This window comes from Erithacus rubecula (genome assembly GCF_903797595.1).
Source record: "Erithacus rubecula genome assembly, chromosome: 10".
NCBI classification, from domain to species: domain Eukaryota; kingdom Metazoa; phylum Chordata; class Aves; order Passeriformes; family Muscicapidae; genus Erithacus; species Erithacus rubecula.
In genome coordinates this window covers 25239827-25260483 of record NC_136662.1, presented here as the reverse complement: position 1 = coordinate 25260483, position 20657 = coordinate 25239827, and the positions used below count along the sequence as shown (strand labels likewise).

Below are 20657 nucleotides of genomic sequence, written 5' to 3'. Positions count from 1 at the left end.
CCGGGGAAGGTGGGAAGGACCGGGGCTCGGGGAGGGGAAGCGGAGGGAGGAGCGGAGCTGGGAGGGAGGACCGGGAGGGAGGGAAGGAGGATGGGAGGGAGGGAAGGAGGGAAGGAGGAGGAGCGGGGCTGCCCGGGCCGGCCCCCCCGCCCCGCTCCGCACCTGAGCGAGCAGCGGCGGCTCCGCGCCGGCCCCGGCCCCGGCCCCTCCGCGCCCGCCCATGGCTCGGCCGCTGCCGCTGCTGCTCTGCCTGGCCGCGCTGGGCGCCGGCTGCCGGGCTGGCACCACCCCCGCCGGCACGGCCGGGCCCTCCGCTGAGCCGCTGCAGGACGAGGCGGACAACCAGGAGAACATCCTCTCGCAGGTACCGCACTGCCGGGCCGGGCTGGGGGATGCGGGGGGTGCTGGGGGGTGCTGGGTGATGCTGGGGGATACTGGGTGATGCTGGGCCATGCTGGGTGATGCTGAGTGATGCTGTGTGATGGTGGGTGATGCTAAGTGATGCTGGAGGGTGCTGGGTGATGCTGAGTGCCGTATGCACTCGACAGAGCTGGGTGCTGCCGAGCGCAGACTCTCGGCAGTGCTGGAGGATGCTGTGCACACACGGAGTGATGCTGGGTGTACATTCTCAGTGCTGCTGGGTGTACATTCTCAGTGGAGCTCAGCTCTGCACTGCAGGAAGTTCTTCCCCCGGCTCTCAGTGGAATCACTGAAGCCCACCAGGGAGCACCTCGCAGACTCCATCCTATCAGTTTTCCCGTGGGGACTCAGGAAAAGGGGAACTCCCGGGGAGGAGAGCTGATGGGGCCTCTTTGTGTGCCGAGGGGAGGGATCCAGGCTCTCTCCCTGCCAGTGGGATGCGGTGGAGGCTCCTGCTAGGTTTGGCTGATCAGGCAGTGTGTTATTATCTGCCCTCGGAAATGGCTAAGGCACAGACTATTGGAAACGTACCGCCAAAGTTATTTTTGTGCCTGGGCTTTCAGAAGCGCTGTCTGCAAATCTCCGTAAAGGAAATTCCTGGCATTGTATAGGGCTAATCAGAAATACTGCTTCAGCACCAGGTTGTGCTGCTTATAGGGTGGCTTCCAGCCACTCTTCCAATGTCCCCTTGCCTTGTTGGCCTGTGTTAAACTGTCTTGCTCTGGACAGCAGGTGGCTTATGGGGTCTTTTGCACACAGAGAGCAGAAAAATTTTAAATTCTTTTAAATAAAAGCAGCGTGGAGTAAAAAACATCCCGTTGGAAGAAGCCAGTTTTTATCCCCCTTGTAGGCAGTGATTAGAGAGAAAAAAAAAAAAAATAAAAAAGAAAAGCTGTCTAGAAGCTCCTTGGCTGGCAGGTTCTGGGAGAGCCGGGGTATCCAGAGTGTCCTTGCCCGGACCTTGAGCTCTGGGCCGGTGCTTGTGGCAGGCACAGGATGAGAGGTGTGCTCAGCTGGTGGCCTGTGCTCAGCTGCTAGGTGACTACGACAAGGTGAAGGCGGTGTCCGAGGGCTCCGACTGCCGCTGCAAATGCCTGGTCAGACCCCTGGGGCGCGGCGCCTGCCAGAGGATTAACGAGGGCGCCTTCAGGGCCGAGGATTTTTACACGGTGGAAACCATCACGTCAGGACCCAGCTGCAAGTGTGCCTGCGTGGCCCCCCCCTCGGCTCTCAACCCCTGCGAGGGCGACTTCAGGCTGAAGAAACTGCGGGAGGCAGAGAGCAGCGACCTGAAGGTAGGAGAGAGAGCAGCTTCAGCTCCTGGCTCTCTGGGGACAAGCAGCTCTTCTTTCTGAGCTTTTTCTATAAAAAAAACTCCATTTCCTACCCTTTTTTCCTCCTAAATAATCTCCTAGTTACGTTCATATCAAGCTCAGCTGAAGGGATTGAGTGGAGCAGCTGCAGTGGATGATTCACTCGATTCATCCCGTGCTGCCTGGGCTCTACCGTGGCTTTCTGTGCTGAGAACCCTCCCTGCCCTCTGTCCAGCTCCAAATGTCCCTGGAGGACAGCTCTGCTCCGCTCAGCAGCTGCCAGGTCCTTTTTCTGTTGCACAGAGGGACTCCCAAGGACCCACTCAAAAAAGCTGTTTTGGCTTCCCTGGGCCAAGAGCTGCCGATGCGTCAGCGCGAGGGTGTGATGCACAGCTGGCTGATGGCAGGATGGATTTGTTGTTTTAAGTGCTGACACTTCCCTACTATTCAGTATTTCATCTCTCTAGTAACATGTAGTTCTTTTCCAAAAGTGACAGTGTTTGTTTTAAGCACTCCTGGCTTTTGCTGGGTGCTTCCTTTCGCTGGTGCAGCAGCTGGCAGCAGACCCCGCTGGGTTTTCCAGTTTGGTGCTGGTGTAGGGCAGCAGAAAGTGCCCCTGGCGAGTCCCTGGAGTGGCAGGTTGATGTGTACTCAGATTTTTCTGCTGTGTTCATGCAGTTTTGGCCACTTTTCAGCTGGGGGTGCTCCTGAGAGGCCAGTGTTGATATCAGGGATATGTGCAGGTCAAAGATGCCAAACACCAGGCCAGACCCAAAGTTTTGGGATCATTATAAATAGCTGTGGGGCTGTGGAAAAGCAGTTCCCTCACAGTTCATTCAGGAGGCCAAATACCTGCTTCAGACCATCACTGGCATCCCACTTTGTCTTCAGTTTCTCCCAATCAACCCGAATCAGCCCCTTTCTGTCCTGGCTCATTCTGCAAGGGCTCCTGGCTGGTGTTTTATGGTTGCCCTCAATCCCTCCTGGCTGGGAAGGCAGGAGGTGTGCAAGGCAGCTGCCATGGAGGCCACCACCACCATGGGCTTGCTCTGATTAATTTGGAGCTGGAGGATGTGTTTCATCACAGTTAGCAGCTCCTTGTCCAAGCGCCCCTGCAGCTAGGGAAGATAAACAGGCACAGGCAGACAATCCATCATTCCAGGGGAGGAGGAGCCCCAGCCTGTATCCTTTGGTGGTCCCTCGTCTGAGGAAAAGCCAGCAGGTCCCACGTGGCCTGAGATGAGAGTAGTGAGCTCTCTGACAGCCCCGAGGTGACAGAGCCACCCCTGTGGTCCCTTCTGGGGAGGCAGCAGAGCCCCTGCAGCACAGCCCCCACTGTCCTGATGTTCCTGCAGGAGGAGCAGAGCGTGCCTGGCTGCCCCTTGGCTCAGGCTGTGCTTCCCAGCAGGAGCTGCTCACAGCCAGCTGTGGTGTGAAGGGCTGCCTGTCCTCTAGGAACTGGCCCTGGCTCCCCCTCCTCGAGCCAGGGCTCCTTGCATCAGTGTTTGGCCAAACACAGCTCTCTGTGTGCCAGCCTCCATCCCTGGGCAGCAGGATTGCTTCCCTGCCAGACACAGAGCCCCTCCTGGGCTGGGCAGCCCTGGGAGCAGCCCCTTGGTGGAGGAGAAGCTGGGCACTAGGAGAGGACACACCTCCAGTTCTTTCACTACTGGTGAGGAGCAGCTCCCACAGCCCATCAGTGGGGCCACCCCACAGCCCCAAGCAGCCCCAAAAGGGTTTTACTCTCTTTGCTGGTCCAACTCTTGCCTGGTGCAGCAGCAGGAAGGGCACAGGCTCATTTGTGTGCTGTGTTTCACTGGAGTTTTTTGTGATCTGTCACGAAAGCCCTGTTTGGGAGAGCCTGCAGCCCCTTGGGTGGGCTGGAGGATGAGTCCCTGAGGGAATGGTGAGGAAGAGACAGAAATCCAGGCAGCAGGAGCATAGCCCAGGGCAACCAAACTCAGTCAGAAGCCTGCACTGAAGGTTCCAGCCCCATCTGTACCTTTAGCAAGGTCCAGTGGGAGCTCCTGGGCTGTCAGAGCCAGAGTTCATGTGCAGGGTGTGTGGAGGGAAGGGAGCAGTGATCTGACAGGAGCATCAGCGTGGTGTCCAGGGGCAGCTCAGCCTCAGCTCTGTGTTTGTGCAATGGCAGCATGCTGCCTGCAGGCACAGCCTGGCTGTTGGGGGTCTCAGTGCTGAGCCAGGGCAAGGAGGCAGTGCTCAGGATCGTTTGGAAGGAGGCTGATGCAGTCTGCAACCTTTGTGCATTGATGGAAGCTCTCCAGCCTGGGGGGAAAGCTCTTGTCTCCAGCCTGGCAGGCTGTGTGCATTGTATCAGCCATCTCCATCCAGCTCTCAGTGGAAAGTGGATGCACAGCCATAAAACAGCTCTTGTCTCTTAGTGCTGCCATTTTATCTGGCCCAAAAAAATCTTTCCTTTGCTGTCAGCTCCGCAGGGAGGCCGGGGTGGAAACTCAGAGTGCTGCCAGCAGAGCTGCCTGTGATTCTCCCGTGTTTGTGATCTCTGCTGACCCGTTTGGAGCTGCTGGGAGAAAATGTCAGCACCCTGCAGTAATTCCTAGGCACTGAAAATCCTGCTCAGCCATCGGGGCTGTACAGTCTGCAGCTCCCTGTGGGGACACAGGGGACCTGGGGGAGATGGCCAAGGGGCTCTTCCCAGTGGCCCTGCCATGCTCAGCACTTTCCAGCACCAGAAACTGCACAAAATGCAGAGGAAGGGCACTGCTGTCCCCAGGAATGGTGACCAAGGGCTGAGGTTGGGCAGGACACAGGCACAGGGCTGGCTTAAATACAGGGTATCTGAAATGCAGGACAGGGCAGCATCCCTCTGATAAAATTGTTCTGCAAAAAGGCAATTGTTGCCAGGCTGGCACAGAAGTTCTATTTCTTCACTCTTGCAATTTGAGAGTATTTTAAAACTTTTTAACAAGTTTCTTCTTGTTCCAGGAAAAAGAGCACAGGATGGCAGGAGCTCAGAGTCTGATCTCAAACTGAGCTGCCTTTTTCTTGTTGCCTCTTTTGCTGGCAGTCACATCACTGCTGGAGTATTTAAGCCCTTGGGCTTGTGGGAGAGCCTGCCTGGAGCTGGCAAAGACAACAACATGTTACCTTGCCCTGCTGCTAATCCCCAGCACCCAAAATGTGCTCCTGAAGCCCTGGGGCTCTGTGGAGGTGGCGGATGCTGCTCTGCATGCCGTGCTATGATCAGGGCAGCAGGGCTGTGTAAGGGAAAACTTGCTTTTTAATCCGAATTCTTGCACTCAGATGGGTGCATCACCCGTGGGTTTTTGGGCTGAAAGGGAAAGGAGGCTGCATGGGGGTGTGTGAGAGCCAGTGCTGCTGCCTGACTGCGCTCTGCCCTTGCCTTGCAGCTCTCCTCCATCGTCGAGATGCTGGAAAGTGCCTTCTATGGCTTGGACCTTCTGAAGCTGCACTCAGTCACCACCAAGCTGGTGGGTCGGGTGGAGAGGCTCGAGGAGGTGAGTCCTGCTGTCCTCCAGTGTCCTTGCCCTGGTGGGAGCTGCCTCCAGCCATGTTCCTGCTGCCTTGGTGTGCTCAGAGCCGCCTCGCCTGGGGAGAAGTGTTCATGAGCTATTTGGCTGAAACTGAGCCAGACCAGGCTTGGATGTGTGAACCAGCCCAGGGCACAGACAGTGCCCAGTGCATGCCCACCCCATCAGCCAGGCCTGACCCTCCCCAGCTCTCCCAGTCCCTCCCTCTGGACTGGGAGCAGGATCCCACACAAGGAGCAGCATTTCCTTTGGTCAGAAGTCCCTGCTGTTCAGTTTTTCCTCTTCTCAGGTTTCCTTGTGTGCTGGTGTGATGGCTGCTCTCAACCAGGAGCTTTTGTGCTGTTTGATGTGGGGGAGAGAGGTTCAAGGCTGGTGCTGGGGTGCACTCAGCTGGGCTGTGGGGAGCCAAGAGCTCGGATTCCTGAAGGACCGAGTTACGTCTTGGCCTGTGTTAAAACAGAGCAGAACCCTCAACCTTCCATTTTATTTTGGAGCAGACTTCCAGTGAAATGATTTTCACTTCCACACAGTTTAATATTTCTTTGGCTAGCACAGCTTGCAGTTTAAGCTGTGCTCAGCTATGGAGAGACAGGTTGCCAGATTAAATACTGGAGTTTTCTCCTGTGGTCCCTATCTGAGACAGTAATTCCACGTTCCTGTTGGGGTGGAGCAGTCCTGTTTGCTTCCAGCCAGGAGCTGAGAGGCCGTGATTTATAAAGCCAAAATTCCACTTGTGCAGTGTTTTGGGAAGTGCTCCATCCCAGGGGCAGGAAGGAGACAGCTGAGGGGAGCACACCTGCCTGGGGGGCTCTGGGATTCCAAGTGTGGAAATTCACCCAGAAGGGGTTTTGAGGTTTGAAAATAACAAAGCACCAATGTTTCCCTTTGCAATCCCACCCTCCTCCTGTGGCTCAGTGTACTCTTCATTGTCCTGGTTTGAAGGACAGGTATCTGACAAAAAAGGCAGAAGCTTCTCTTTGAAATGGAGAATGTAAACCCCCTCCCTCCAAATTATTATTAAAATTTTGAAATTAAGGGGCTCTCAGGCAAAGATGTGAGAATTAGGAATAACAGTTCTTTACTAGGGAAATTAAAATAGAAATACAGTATTACAAAGAACAATCCCAAACACTGTCAGAGTCAGAATCCAAGCTGACACCCGTCAGTCAGTCAGGGTGGTGGCAGCAGTCCCATTCAATGGTGGCTGCATCCTCCTGCAGGGGCAGATGTGGTTCAGCTGGAGCAGTGCTCCTGGAGAAGGTGCAGTTTCCTCTGAAGGTGCAGGGATGATGTGGGAAGGTCTGGCTTTCCTCTGGAATCCAGTGGGAAGAAGGTCCCTTGGTGTCCAAAATGTCAGTTTTTCTCTGGGTAGGAAAGGCTTGGCTGCTCCCCCTGGCTGGAGCATCTCCCAGTGGGATGATGGAATTTTATCAGTCATGCAGTGGGACTGAATGGGCCAGCAGCAGATGATATCTGCCTGGAGGGAGGATGGGTTGTGGAAAGATAAAGATGATTGCCCCAGCTGGTTTAAAGCTGGCCCATTAGCAGATAATATGTGCCAGGAGATCAGGGTCACTGCCCCACCCAGCTCAAGAGATGGGGACAGAACACACATTGCTGGCCACATCCTGAATTGCAACCCAAGACATTCAGCCATTACCTGGCTTTGCCATTATTTCAGTGGGGGTGTCACTGCACTCTGCTTCAGTACCAAGGCAGTCCTGCCTAGCAGGCAGGTTCTGCAGGAGGCTCAGAGCCAGCAGTGGCACTTTGGGCACAGGGGGTGACCTTTGCAGCCTGGTCACTCTGCTCACAGCCCATCACAGGAGGCAGATGGGCAGAAAGCTCTATGGGGATGAAAGAGTTTGGCCTGAGATGGAACTGTAGAGGTGTAGCAGCAGAGAATTCACAGGGGTCTCCAATTTCCCAGAAGGGGGGCTGCAGGATCATGTAAAAGCAGCTGAAGCTGCCTGCAGGCACTTGGGCAGGATGGAGAAAGACAGGAGAGGCTGGGTTAGGAGGAGATTGCCCTTGGTGGGGCAGAGCCCAGCTGATGCAGCAGCAGGTGTGAGATGCCTCCTGCTGCTGGCTTAGCATGGGAATTCCTGCAGAGGGGATGTGAAGATCACACCCTGGCCCAGCCGTGGGGTCTGACAGCAGCTGAGTCGCTGGGATGGAGCCTGGCATGGCTTCAAAGCACGGCCCTCCCAGGCAGGCTGCTTCTGGCAGCAGCTGAGCAGCCTCAGAGCATCACAGCCAGCCTGTGCTGCTGCCTCTCTGCTCAGGGACAGGCAAATGTTATCCCCAAGCAGGTCAGAAGCCAGACATTACATGGGAAAAGTGAGGGCACGAGACTGCTGGAATCAGTCATCCTCTCCAGAGGAGGATGGTGTTGAGAGCTGGGAGAGCATCACAAGATCCTTGTTCCTCTGCTTGCTGCAGCAAAATGTTTGCTGGAGAGTCCCTGAGCCACCAGACTCTGCCTCAGAGTGTCCTGCTGGATCTGGGATTTGTGATTCTTGGGTAGAGGCTGGGAATTCAATGCCCGTGGAGGGAGCTGGGGATTAACCAGAGTTTGGAAGGTTTCTTGAGCTCTTTCCAGCACAAGAAGGTATTTTAGACCCATGCTGTTGGTAGAGGGAAGGAATCCCTGATTCTTGGTTTGTCTGGTGAGGCAGTTCCTCTGCTTTGTCCTCAGCCCACAGCTGTCACATCAGCTGGCAGCACTGGGTCACAGATGGAGGTCATGGTGGATTTTAGAAATTAATGGCAGGACAGATTGCAAATGAAGGGTCAGGGTGACCACCCCCAGAGCCTGTGCTGAAGGGCTGTGACTGATGTGCCACCTATCCAGAGCAGCTGCTGGTTGAGCTGGAGAAGCCCAAGGAGTGATGAGCAGAGCCTGAAACAATCCCTTGGGTACAGGGTGTGCCTGTGGCTGGGGGAATGAGAAGGGGGAAGGGTTTTGCTTGCTGAAGGAGCTGCAACCAGCCGCAGCTCCTGCTGGTCACAGGACAGCACTCTGAGGGTCACTGGCTCTTGTCCTGTCCCTCATTCTGTGGGAGCAGAGAGTGTTCAGGGGGAGCAGAGTGGCCAGGCCAGGAAGGTGGGATTAAAAAAGTGCAAGATGAACTTGCTGCCAAGGCCAAGGACACCAGTCTGGCTTAAAGTGTTTGAGTTTGTCTTTTCCTCCTGTGAGCTGGTGAGCATGACTGAAGGTGGGGGTGGAAGAGCCTCAATCCACTCTCCCACCCCATGGGAACCTGCAACAAAGAGTGGATCTGGGATCTGCACACCAGGGATGGGGTTCCTGGATCCCACTGGGGCATCTTCTCAGCAGCTGGAGTGCCCAGCCTCATGGAGAATGCCCAGCTGTGAGCCCAGGGTGGCAGCACAGAGCTGCAGGGCTGTGCTTTGGGGCATCCCTGGGTGTCCAGGGGGGTAAAGTCTCCTCTCTTGCTTTCCTAGGGCATGGCCAGGAACCTGACACAGGACAGCCAGCGGGCAGGGGCCAGCGGGGAGGATGCCCTGCAGGATGCCCCTGGCAGGGAAAACTGCTCCAGGCTCCTCCCCAGCAGCCTGGCTGACATTGAGAGCTCTCTGCAGAGGGATGCTGAGGCTGCCTACGCTCACCCAGAGGTACAGAGAGGTGCAGGGCAGCCCTGGCTGTCCCCTGGATGGGGGTGGTTTATCCTGCCCAGAGTGACCCTGTTTGTGCTCCTTCCCAACCCATGTGTGCACAGCCCAGCTGGTGTGATAGTGGGAAAAGAGGGAAGCTGCTGCCTCGTCCCACGGGGCTCTGGGTTTGGGGTCAGCAGTGGCTGAGCTGCTGGGAAAGCTGATGTCATTGTGGGGCCAGCTGGGAAGCACAGCCTTTGATTAGAGGGCTTGGGGCTTGCTGCAGGGACAGCCTGTCGCCCCCCCTGCCTCCCTGCCAGGCAATTACCCCTGCACCACCAGCCCCCAGCCCAGGTTCTGGCACCCAGCACCAGACTGGGGGGACCCCATGGGAGCATCTTTGCCTGGGTGTCAGCATGAAGGGAAATGGCCCTGGGAAATGGCACTGGGAAAGGCACTGGGAAATGGCACTGGGAAATGGCACTGGGAAATGGCACTGGGAAATGGAATTGGGAAGTAGCACTGGGAAATGGCAGTGGGAAATGGCACTGTGAAGTGGCCCCAGCTGTGCCCAGGCAGGGGTGCCCAGCAGTGCCCCAGCCCCACTCCCTGCTCCCCACCCTGGGCTGAGCAGCTGCTGCCTGCTGGAGAGGAGCCAGCCCTGGCCAGGCAGGGGAGTGGAGCGTGGGGCTTTTATTACCCTGAGTGACCTCATTTCCCAATATTCCCCTTTGCTGGCTGCTAATTGCAGCAGGGCCCATCCTCTCAGCCAAATGGGCACGGCTTCAACCCTCGGGCTGGCTTTTGGATTCCCTTTAATGAGATGAAATCCTGCAGGTCTGAGCTGTGGCAGCTGGTCCCTGCCCTGGGGGGTTCCTGCTCCCTGCCTGCGAGGGTCCTACTCGTGCTGGGAAGGTGCCCCCAGCCCCTGTGAATGCTCAGTGCACATTGCACACTCTGCACACTCTGCTGGAAGCAGTCCCTGGAGTGTCCCTGCTCCTCCTGCCTGCCCTGCATCCCACAGCTCCCACTGGGGAGCCCTGAGCCCCACAGCTGCAGGGTGGCACCCAGGGCATGCAGGAGCAGTGCTGGTCTGCCACCCTGCTGTCTCCTGGAGGGATTCCCATGGCAGAATGCACTGAGGGGGACCCTGAGCAAGGAGGGAGCTCAGATCCTCCTGCCCAGTGTGGGGCTGTGCAGCCTGACCTGCCCTGTGCCCAAAACCTGGCATTTCTGGCCCCTCTGGTGACAACCTCCTGTGTCTTTTCCAGGGAAAATACGAAGAAAGATTCCTGAAGGATGAAACCATCTCCCAGCAGATCAACTCGGTGGAATCCCTGCCAGAGCTGCAGCTCTCCCAGGAGGACAAGAAGCCCGAGCAGCTCTTGCAGAGGAAGCTGGGGGTGAGGAGCCGGCCTCCTTCCAAGCCCACCATCGTCAGAGGGGTCACCTACTACAAAGCCCAGGCCCCTGAGTCAGAGAATGACATCGAGGAGACACGTGAGTTGGGTATGCAGCCCTGCTTGGAGGGATGGAGGCTGCATCCCGCAGCAGAGCCAGTGCCTCATCCCCTGGGAATGTGTGGGCAGAGCTGTGGGAGCAGCAGGGGAGGTGGGACAGCTGGTACCTCACGCTGTGCAGCCTTTGAGCTGTGTTTGTGGGGCATGGGGCATTGTTATTCCATGGAAAATCCCTGGCAGCTAAGGAAACAGCTCGCTGGCTTGGTGCAAAACACCCAGCACCAACACCTTTCCAGAGGGAAACGGAGGTTTATGAAATATGCTCGTGTTTCAGATCTGCTTGCTGCAGGCAGATCTGCACAAATGGGCTGTGCAGTGTTTGCTGTGGGGGGAGGCAGCTCAGAGCTGGGAGCAGGGGCAGAGCCCTCAGGGAGCAACAGGGCACAAGGACAATGGCCCTCTGTGCAGGCTGGCTCGGGAGAGAGGGCTCCCAGCCCTGCCTGGGTCTGGGTGGGAGTGCAGCTGGCTCTGCATCCTGCCCAGTCTCTGGGAGGTGAGGGCAGAATGGGTCTCCATCAGCTCTGCCTGGCCTGAGTGCTGGATGTCACTGGCATGGGCACTGTCCCATTGGAGGGGACACAGGCGGGTGGTCTGGTGTGAAGGACAGGTGTCTGCCAATAAAGGCAGAAACTTCTCTTTGAAATGGAGAATGTAAACCCCCTCTCTCCAAATTATTATTATAATTTGGAATTAAGGGGCTCTCAGGCAAAGAGATGGGAGTTAGGAATAACAGTTCTTTACTAGGAAAATTAAAATAGAAATACAGTATTACAAAGAACAATCCCAAACACTGCCAGAGTCAGAATCCAAGCTGACACCCGTCAGTCAGTCAGGGTGGTGGCAGCAGTCCCATTCAATGGTGGCTGCATCCTCCTGCAGGGGCAGATGTGGTTCAGCTGGAGCAGTGCTCCTGGAGAAGGTGCAGTTTCCTCTGAAGGTGCAGGGATGATGTGGGAAGGTCTGGCTTTCCTCTGGAATCCAGTGGGAAGAAGGTCCCTTGGTGTCCAAAATCTCAGTTTTTCTCTGGGTAGGAAAGATTTTATCAGTCATGCAGTGGGACTGAATGGGCCAGCAGCAGATGATATCTGCCTGGAGGGAGGCTGGGCTGTGGAAAGATAAAGATGATTTCCCCAGCTGGTTTAAAGCTGGCCCATTAGCAGATAATATGTGCCAGGAGATCAGGGTCACTGCCCCACCCAGCTCAACAGATGGTGATGGAACACACATTGCTGGCCACATCCTGTATTGTAACCCAAGACAGTGGGTTTGGTCCCAGGCAGGCTGCAGAGGTGGGCAGGAGCAGCTGGAGGGGCTGTGGTGGCCTCGCTGCCCTGGCTGACCCCAGTTTGTGCCTGGCAGCAGACGAGCTGTTCAGCGGGGACAACACGGTGGACCTGCTGATAGAGGACCAGCTCCTGAGGCCCAGCAGCAGGGCAGGCGAGCCCGTGAGGAAGCCCTCCCCGGTGGGGTGGCCACCCACCCCTGGCAGCACTCCCAGCACCGTGCCAGCTGCTGTGACAACCACGGCGTCCCTGTCCCCTGCCACGCCGGACCCCAGCACCGCCCGCCGGCTGATCCCTGACCCAGAGCCTGTGACTGCCCCGGCTGGGCTGGCAGAGGAGGGCACCCCACAGCTACCCACTGCCTGGGCCACAGCCACAGAGGACATGCCCATGGCCACCCCTGCTGGGGGCTGGGGTGACACGGAGAGCAGCCCAGGAGCCTGGGTGCAGGCGAACACCCCTCCAACGCCAGCCAGCCCTGCCACCCCCAAGGAGGGCCTGGAGGAGGAGGACATCAGGAACATCATTGGTGAGTGCCTGCGGGTCCTGCACCCCTCCAGCTGTGACAGGGGGCTGGCTCCTGCCCACAGGGTGTCTTGTTAAGCACAGCACACCTGGGTTAGGTCACAGGTGAGAGGTATCACAGCGAGCTGACAGAGATTCGGTGGGGTGCTGGGTTTAATGATTAACTCTGAAACCTGCTGTAGTTTACTCCCACCTTCTGGGGCTGGGCTGGGCACAGCAAAAAGAGGCAGGACCTGAGGCAGGCAGCAGCCTCAGCTGGAGCAGGGACATGGCTGAGGCTGGGGGGAGAGGTTTAGGGGGTCTGGGAAGTCCTGCTGCACCAGGGCTGAGGTGGCTGGGGGACCTGCAAGGGGCTGGAGGGGGCTGAGGCCGCCAGGGACAGTGTGCCCACCCTGCCTCTGGCCTCAGGAGCCTTTCCCTGCTCACACAGGGCGCTGCAAGGACACCCTGTCCACCATCTCGGGGCCCACCACGCAGAACACCTACGGGCGCAACGAGGGAGCCTGGATGAAGGATCCCCTGGCCCGGGAGGAGCGGATCTACGTCACCAATTACTACTATGGGAACACCCTGGTGGAGTTCAGGAACCTTGACAACTTCAAGCAAGGTGGGTGTGCACCCATGGTTCCATACTAGCCACCACTCAGCTGGTCCATCCTCACTCCTGGGGATGGGTGGGTGGGAGGATGATCTGCACTGGTGTGGGGGTACAGAGCCTGGGGCAGGTGGCCAGAGAGGGAGTGTCCTGGTTTGAAGGACAGTTGTCTGCCAATAAAGGCAGAAACTTCTCTTTGAAATGGAAAATGTAAACCCCCTCCCTCCAAATTATTATAATTTTGAAATTAAGGGGCTCTCAGGCAAAGATGTGAGAATTAGGAATAACAGTTCTTTACTAGGGAAATTAAAATAGAAATACAGTATTACAAAGAACAATCCCAAACACTGCCAGAGTCAGAATCCAAGCTGACACCCGTCAGTCAGTCAGGGTGCTGGCAGCAGTCCCATTCAATGGTGGCTGCATCCTCCTGCAGTGGCAGATGTGGTTCAGCTGGAGCAGTGCTCCTGGAGAAGGTGCAGTTTCCTCTGAAGGTGCAGGGATGATGTGGAAAGGTCTGGCTTTCCTCTGGAATCCAGTGTTAAGAAGGTACCTTGGTGTCCAAAATCTCAGTTTTTCTCTGGGTAGGAAAGGCTTGGCTGCTCCCCCTGGCTGGAGCATCTCCCAGTGGGATGATGGAATTTTATCAGTCATGCAGTGGGACTGAATGGGCCAGCAGCAGATGATATCTGCCTGGAGGGAGGATGGGTTGTGGAAAGATAAAGATGATTGCCCCAGCTGGTTTAAAGCTGGCCCATTAGCAGATAATATGTGCCAGGAGATCAGGGTCACTGCCCCACCCAGCTCAACAGATGGGGACAGAATAACATTGCTGTCCACATCAACTCAAGACAGGGCGGGCAGGCAGAGCTGGGGGCAGCGGGTGCTGCTGGCAGGGGAGGTCTCACAGCCAGCTGTGCCCACCCTGCAGGTCGCTGGAGCAACTCCTACAAGCTGCCCTACAGCTGGATCGGGACGGGACATGTGGTGTACAACGGCTCCTTCTACTACAACCGCGCCTTCACGCGCAACATCATCAAGTACGACCTGCGGCAGCGCTACGTGGCCGCCTGGGCCATGCTGCACGACGTGGCCTACGAGGAGGCCACCCCCTGGCGCTGGCGCGGCCACTCGGACGTGGACTTTGCCGTGGACGAGAACGGCCTGTGGGTCATCTACCCGGCCATCAGCTACGAGGGCTCCAGCCAGGAGGTGATCGTGCTGAGCAAGCTGAACGCCGCCGACCTCAGCACGCAGAAGGAGACCACGTGGAGGACGGGGCTGCGCAAGAACTTCTACGGGAACTGCTTCGTCATCTGCGGGGTGCTGTACGCCGTGGACAGCTACAACAAGAGGAACGCCAACATCTCCTACGCCTTCGACACGCACACCAACACGCAGATCATCCCCAGGCTGCTCTTTGAGAACGAGTACGCCTACACCACGCAGATAGACTATAACCCCAAGGACCGCCTGCTCTACGCCTGGGACAATGGCCACCAAGTCACCTACCACGTCATCTTTGCCTACTGAGACCCCCCCACCACAGTGGGGCACTGCAAGCCAGGGGCCACCAGCACCTTTTATTATTATTTTTATTGTTATTATTGTTATTTTGTACAAATCGAAGAGTAAATGATGGGTTTTGTTTCGAGCTGGTTTTTTATGGCGGATCGTAGATCGATCCCCAGGCCAGAACCACCCCCTTCGTCTTTGCTGTATCCTCGCTTCTGATTCTCCTTCCCAGGGGAAGGAGGTTCTCCTTTGGAAGGGCAGGCCCGGCTCTCCTGCCCAGGGAAGAGGAGGTGGCCCAGGCAGGGTCCTCCTGCTATGTTTTTAGCTGAAGATGATCAGCAAGGCACCCTGCAGCAGCGCAAGGCTGCGCACACCAGGTCGCAGCGGGACTGCTGCCTGTCCTGGTGGAGGAGCTGCAATTCCCATCTCTCAGGACCACCTTCCCAGCTGACAGCCAGCAGGGAGACCCTGCTGTACAACGGGGCTGCGAGCTCAGCTCCAGCTCCCTGGTGCTGGTACTGATGCCCAGGACTGTCCCCTCTGCTCTCTGCGGGCTGCTCTGGGGGCCGGGTGCACCCCGAGCCCTGACTCAGGAGGGGAGTGCTGTAAATACGTGTAGATGGCTTTTGTTTGTTCATTTTGTAACCCAAAGTAGTCCCCCTTGGCATCTGCTGGGCGCTGGGCAGCCTGGGCAGGGGCTGGCAGAGCCTTCCCTGTGCCAGTCCATCTCCTACATCCCCTCTCATGCCCACCCTGCTCCTGGACCATCAGGATCCCTCAGAGAGGCACAGCCCTTGCCCTCCTGCCCACCAGCATCTTGTATTTACCTGCTGTCAGTAATAAAGGATCCAGTACCTTCGCAGCTGTTCGGGGCTTTCTTTGGCTCTGGCTCACCCTCTGGGTGCATGAAATGCTGTTTTGGGTGGGTTTTGGTTGGCTTGGGGAGAGCCAGCTTCCACACATCCAGCTTCCAACTCCAGAGGGGTTTAGGATGCTTGGGACTGGCACTGGGGCAGGGGGACATGGCTGTGTGGGGTATCCCCTCTCCAGCAGCAGGAGGGGGACAGGGTGGATGTGCCAGGGGCAGTGTCAACGCTGTGCCAAGCAGAGCCACACTGCATCCCAAGAGATGGCAGACAGGGGCAGGTGTTCCAGTAATTTGCCCAAGGAAAATGGTATTAACAAGCACAATAATGAAGTTATTAGTAATAAATAAAAGAAGGATTTTATTGCCTTCAGTACTAGGGACACAGAGGACAGAATTACACAGGATGAGAGATGCTCTCCACCACTAGAGCCCAGGGGTGCTGACTGAGGAAGTAGTGCTGCAGCAGTCCCAAGCCCCCAGCCCTTGCCAAGGTGCCAAGCCCAGCCACCAGCCCAGTGCCTTCCCCATCTCCCTGGCAGCAAACGCCCCCAGAGCAGCCAGCAGCCCCTGCCCATGGCTGCAGGGAGCCATGTGCCTCTGCCTGGGGCACTGCTGGGGTTTTTATCCTGCCTGTAGTGAGCTGGCCCACAGTCAGGTGGGGCTGGGCCAGGAAAATGAACTGGTGTGAGCAGAGCCAAGCCCCAGCCCAGCCCTGCTCCTTCTCAGCAGGGGAACGGGGACGTGGCAAAGGGCACAGCTCTTGGTGCTGCTGCAAGGCACATGCTTCACAGGGCTGTACTGCTCCTCATCCTCCTCCTACTCCTCCTCCTCACTGCCCCTGCAGCTGCCTGTCTTGCTGCAGCATCCACCTTTATTTCCTAACAGCCACACACACACACCAACAACAACACTACTAATTAATAATTAAAAACCCCACACAGCCAGTTAATGCTCAGACCATGAAGGAAAGGCAGCTGGCTGGCAAGATGAAGCTCATCATCTTCTCTGTGAACTGCACAGGGGAGAAAAAATAATGTAATGACATGCTGAAGTCATTGTGCAAAGCTGATGCTCTGCTGAGCCCCGGTGTGCTGCAGCTCCTGGGGGCCTGGGGCCAGCTGAGAGATGTGGGAGAGTGACACAGCTCCACAGACACTCTGCAATGGCAGCAGCTGGCTCAGCCAGTGCTTGGGGCAAATGGAACCTTCCCCCAGTGCTGGCAGAGCAGAGGGGTGTGTGGGGCTGGCTGTGTGTGACCCGTGTGTGGCTTCAGGAGAAGGTGCTGTGGCTGTGTCCCACAGAACTGAAGCAGCCCCTCTGCCCCAGCAGGGCCAGTGCTGCTCCCCAGGCTGCTGTAAGCAGTGGAAAGTATTCAACAGCACACACAAAAAAACCCACGCAAACAAAAACCAGGAAGAAAACAAAACAAACTCAAAAAACCCCAAACTTTACAAATGCATCTGCTGCATGAAATCACTTCCTTTGGGCCAAGCCTTTTGTGCAGCCCTGTGGGCTGGGGAAGGCAGCAGCAGGACCCTGGAGAGCCAGGCAGGTGTGGGGTGGGCAGTGCATGGTGGGCAGCCCAGCCTTGGGGCACTGGGGCTGTTCTGCTTGTAGTGCTTTAGGGGTGAGTGGGGGTCCCAGCACCCTCCTGGGGGCTGGGCTGCCCCACCACTGCTGCAGGGGAGGCTGCAGGTGAGGAGTGGGGCTGCCTGGTCAGGCCCAGCACCTGCAGCTAGACTCAGCTGGCCTCCTCCTGCTGCCCAGGCATCCAAGTGTGGGTATCTGCTGCCACATCCCTGGCTCATCAGCCCACCTCTGGCAGCCCAGCAGGGACAAAAACACAGAACAACCCCAGCTGTGGACAGTGCAGAAGTGGCAGGGATGGCCCCTGTCCCCCAGGCTGTGTGGGGTGCCCAGGACTGTCCCTGGCCAGAAGCCAGCTGAGCTGCACAATCCTGAGCAGGGTGGGACCACTGGGTAAGGTGGGCTCAAGGGGACTGTCCTTGCTGTGCCCAGGAGCCCCAGGAGCTGCCAGGGAAGGGCTCAGGCTGGCAGCAGGACCTGCTGCATGCCGGGTGCTGCCTGTGTGTCACTGCAGGGACTTGACAATGGCCCTCAGGGCGTGGGGAGTCTCTGGGACCGAGGGGGAGGAGCTGTACAGGGGGTGGCTGTGATTCCTGCGCTGCTCCCGCAGGTAGGGAGGGACAGAGGAGCTCTTGATGTGCAGGATCCTGGTGTCCATCACCTCGCAGTCAATCTGCATCATCACCTCGTAGTCCTGCCCGTTGATCACATTCTCTGCCAAAGGAAGGATGAAAAATACCAGGTAAGAGCTAGCCCTGCAAGCTAGGCATCCCACAGCAGAGCTTTCAGAGCCTTTTTTAGTCTGGAGCAGGAGCTGCAGTGAGGGAACTCCCTTTCTGCAGCTGCACACATGGAGCTACATCTCACAGAGCAGAGCCCCATGTTGCTCATGACACCTCAAAGAGCCCAGAGCACACTTAGAATGTACAGTCACACCTAGAAATTAATGTCTTTTATTTCCCCTTCTTCATCTGCACATAATTACTGACAGAGTTTGCACTGCATAACATTTATTACAGAACTGTTGTTCTTGAGCCACTGAAGCATAGCAGTGATTGAGGATAAGGTTTATTTAAGAAAGCTGAATGTTTCATTTTCTGTAACTCTCCGAACACTGAGGATCTTGAGGAATTCCTTCACCAGTTTATTAATTAAAAAAAGCTAAAATGTGATCTCTCAAAAGAATTAACTGTGCCTCATTCCCACCCTGACCTGGTTGTTGTACTTGAGTGATGTGGTGATGCTGGGCAAGGCCTGACAGAGCCCTGGACACAGCAAGAGCCTGACCAGCACCTCAGTGCAGTCCCAGCCCCCATCTACTGCCACAGGAGCTGCTGGGCTTACAGGCTGTGCACATGGCTAGCATCTGCTGCCTGCATTGAAAGGTGGGAGACTGTTCCTGCACAGACAGTGTGCCCAGGAATGCAAGAGCCCAGATCGGATTTCCAGGCACGACCAATCCTTTCAGAGTCAGAAGGCTGCCACTGGCAGGGTTTCCTCTCTGTGCTGAGGAGGATGGAAGATCACCTAATGGAAAGCGTATGGACTGCAGGAATGCAATATACATTACTAATTTTTACTGTTTTCCTGGATTAACTCTGACTCTGGATGACAGCTGACAAGCGTGGCCGGACCCTCTTGCACCCCACACCACCTGTAGAAGCCATCAGATCCACTGTGTCTGGTACAGTAATGAAAAGCAGGAGCAAACCCTTGCTAAGGGGGCTGAGAGCCTGCAAGGGAAATCAAAGCTCCCACCTGCAAGAAATGAAATGGAAAAAGCCTGAAGCCAGGAGCAGCTGTGCAAGTCCCTGTGCCACTGACCCAAGCCCCTGAGCCCTCCTGGGTGCTGCACTGCCGTGCCATCAGTGCCCAGCTGGGAGCCTTCCATCCCTGCAGGTCACCCTTCCTGCCTCTGGATGTGCTCTTGGCTCCCACCCCACAGGCTCAGGAGCAGCTCAGGACAGGGGCCTGGGCAGGGCAGCAGAGGGACATGAGGGGCACAGAGCCTGGAGCCAGCAAAGGGGCACAGATGGGCTCCCTGTGACCCAGCAAGCTGGAAACAGCTCCTCAGCTCTCATGCTGCAGTTGACAGGACCCCAGCTGTGTGAAAACAGTGCTCCAAAGCCACAAGTGGGTGAGGTGGGATGGGATGGTGGCCAGGGCCAGGAAAATGTTCTGGTAAAGCAGAGCTTCCCTGGCTACCCACAGCAGCCAGCACAGAGGGCTGTCATTAAGGTCTGGGCATTGCACAAGACAGACAAGAGCAATCCCAAGGGCTGCCCAGGCAAGGCAGGGAGCTGAGCTGTGTGGGTGGCACTGGGGAACCAGCCCAGCCCATCCTGGCCAGCTGGGATCCTGCTCCCCCTGTGCTGACACAGCTCCTTCCCAGCATAGTCTGCCAGGATTAAGTGAGCCACAGCTCTGCTACCCCATGGCAAGAGGGGCTGTGTGTTCTGAGCCCACCACAGCAGACAGAGCTAGGAGGGGGCTCAGGATGAGCCTCTCTGGCCAGCAGGCACACAGGGGATGTACACCCCCCACACTGATATTCACAAAAGGTACCCAAATCCTGCCCTGGGCCTGTGAGCCAGCCCAGGAGGTAAAGGCAGGTTTGAATTGGCATCTGATTCTTTCCCTCTTTGGGGTGAAGGCACTGAACTGCTGCAGAAAACCTCTGCAAAGGCTTTGATCTCACAGGGGTGAAGGCAGCAGTGGGAATGGCTCCATGCCCACCACATGCACTTCCAGCAGCTTTTCTCATTAGCATTAGCTCCAAACACACCTAGAAGAGGAGGTGGCATGCTCCCCAAAGACTGCTAGGTGCTGCTGCCTGGCCCCTGGACCAACTTCGTGGTAAGGGGGGCTCTGGAAGTGTGGCAGCCCAGCCCAGGGAGGGGCTGGAGCTCTGGAACACCATGGGATGGTCTCAGCACAACTGCAGGCAAACGTGACCTGAGTGCAGCTGGCACAATCCCCTGCTTGGGAAGAGTGGCTCACTGTCATTGTAAAAAATGATTCCACACTCCATCCTGAGCTGCAGGCCATTCAACTGCTTCAGGATCTGGATGAGCAATAGACAGCATACTTGGAAGATTTCTGGAACATGCTAAACTGAGCAGATTCCAACCACCTTGGAGTGGGGCTGGATTGGATGAGACTGCAGTTTTGATAAAAGAGAGAAGCTGTCCAAAATCTTCAGAATGCATTTCAACCATGGCCAGAGTTGGAAAACATGAGTAAAAATGGGGCTGGGCAGAAGTGCTACAGAAAAGCCTTGAGGACTGCAGAGGATCACTGTGGGTAAGCCAGCAGAATGACAGACTAGGAACAACAGCTCCAGTGCAAGAGAAACATATTTAACTTTGACCGAGTTTCTAAGGATAATGAAACACAAGCCCTGGATGGAAACACCTCAGGGAGATGAGAGGATGCTCAGCACCTTCCTTGCACCTGCAGCTGTGGGTCCTCCACCAGACTCCATGGTCAGATTCCCAGAACAAGCAAATGGTTTTGCCTGGAGTCAGATCCTTCAAACCCAGCCTTGCCAGGCTTCCTCTCCTTCCCCTCCCGTGCAGTACCAACACCTGGAGGCAGCAGTGGGGCACAGGGTGGGTTTCCAGAGGGGCTGTGCCCAGCCCTGAGCTCAGCAGCTGCGTGTGGCTGATCCCTGGAGGGGTCAGTGTGTGTAACCAGTGCTCAGGCAGCCTGCAGTGCCCTGCCTGAGCACACAGCCACCCCCTCCCAGGCAGGCACAGGTAGCAGGGTGTCTGTGAAGCAGAGCTGACAGCCCTGCTGGCTGGAGGGTCAGTGTGTGTCACACAGGCTGCCCAGCAGCCCAGAGCAACCCTGACACAGTGATTCCCAGAGTTTATGTCTG

The 20657-nt window shown here is 56.6% G+C and overlaps 2 protein-coding genes across 5 annotated transcripts in view; one reads left to right on the top strand and one right to left on the bottom strand.

The window, feature by feature from the left end:
• The first annotated feature begins 111 nt into the window (after positions 1-111).
• On the top strand, positions 112-15184 carry OLFML2B (olfactomedin like 2B). 3 transcript variants are annotated; one of them, XM_079314428.1, is made up of 8 exons: positions 112-364; positions 1452-1715; positions 5126-5233; positions 8735-8905; positions 10156-10384; positions 11767-12216; positions 12643-12819; positions 13739-15184. In XM_079314428.1, exons 1-8 carry the CDS (start codon positions 221-223, stop codon positions 14338-14340), a joined length of 2145 nt encoding a protein of 714 aa, XP_079170554.1. In that variant the 5' UTR covers positions 112-220; the 3' UTR covers positions 14341-15184. The 3 variants fall into 3 exon arrangements, with proteins under 3 accessions (XP_079170554.1, XP_079170553.1, XP_079170552.1); XM_079314427.1 differs by having other exon boundaries at positions 11764-12216; XM_079314426.1 differs by having other exon boundaries at positions 10156-10393; positions 11764-12216.
• Positions 15185-15521: 337 nt separating this feature from the next.
• The window catches only part of ATF6 (activating transcription factor 6), a 67299-nt gene continuing 62163 nt past the window's right edge, over positions 15522-20657 (bottom strand). Inside the window, exons 16-17 of one of the 2 annotated variants that reach the window (XM_079314156.1) lie at positions 17237-17491; positions 15522-17180 (exon numbers count right to left, since the gene is read on the bottom strand). In XM_079314156.1, the coding sequence (XP_079170282.1) occupies positions 17283-17491 (209 nt within the window). In that variant the 3' untranslated portion in view covers positions 15522-17180; positions 17237-17282. Of the gene's footprint in view, positions 17492-20657 lie in introns of both variants that reach the window. The other variant, XM_079314157.1, reaches the window with a different exon arrangement.

What these genes read in the sequence shown, in the direction of transcription:
- OLFML2B (XM_079314426.1), top strand. Translation starts at nt 221, where the DNA reads ATGGCTCGGCCGCTGCCGCTGCTGCTCTGCCTGGCCGCGCTGGGCGCC. An exon ending in CTGCCTACGCTCACCCAGAG is followed by an intron (nt 8,906 to 10,155) that starts GTACAGAGAGGT and finishes TGTCTTTTCCAG; the next exon opens with GGAAAATACGAAGAAAGATT. An exon ending in GGACATCAGGAACATCATTG is followed by an intron (nt 12,217 to 12,642) that starts GTGAGTGCCTGC and finishes CTGCTCACACAG; the next exon opens with GGCGCTGCAAGGACACCCTG.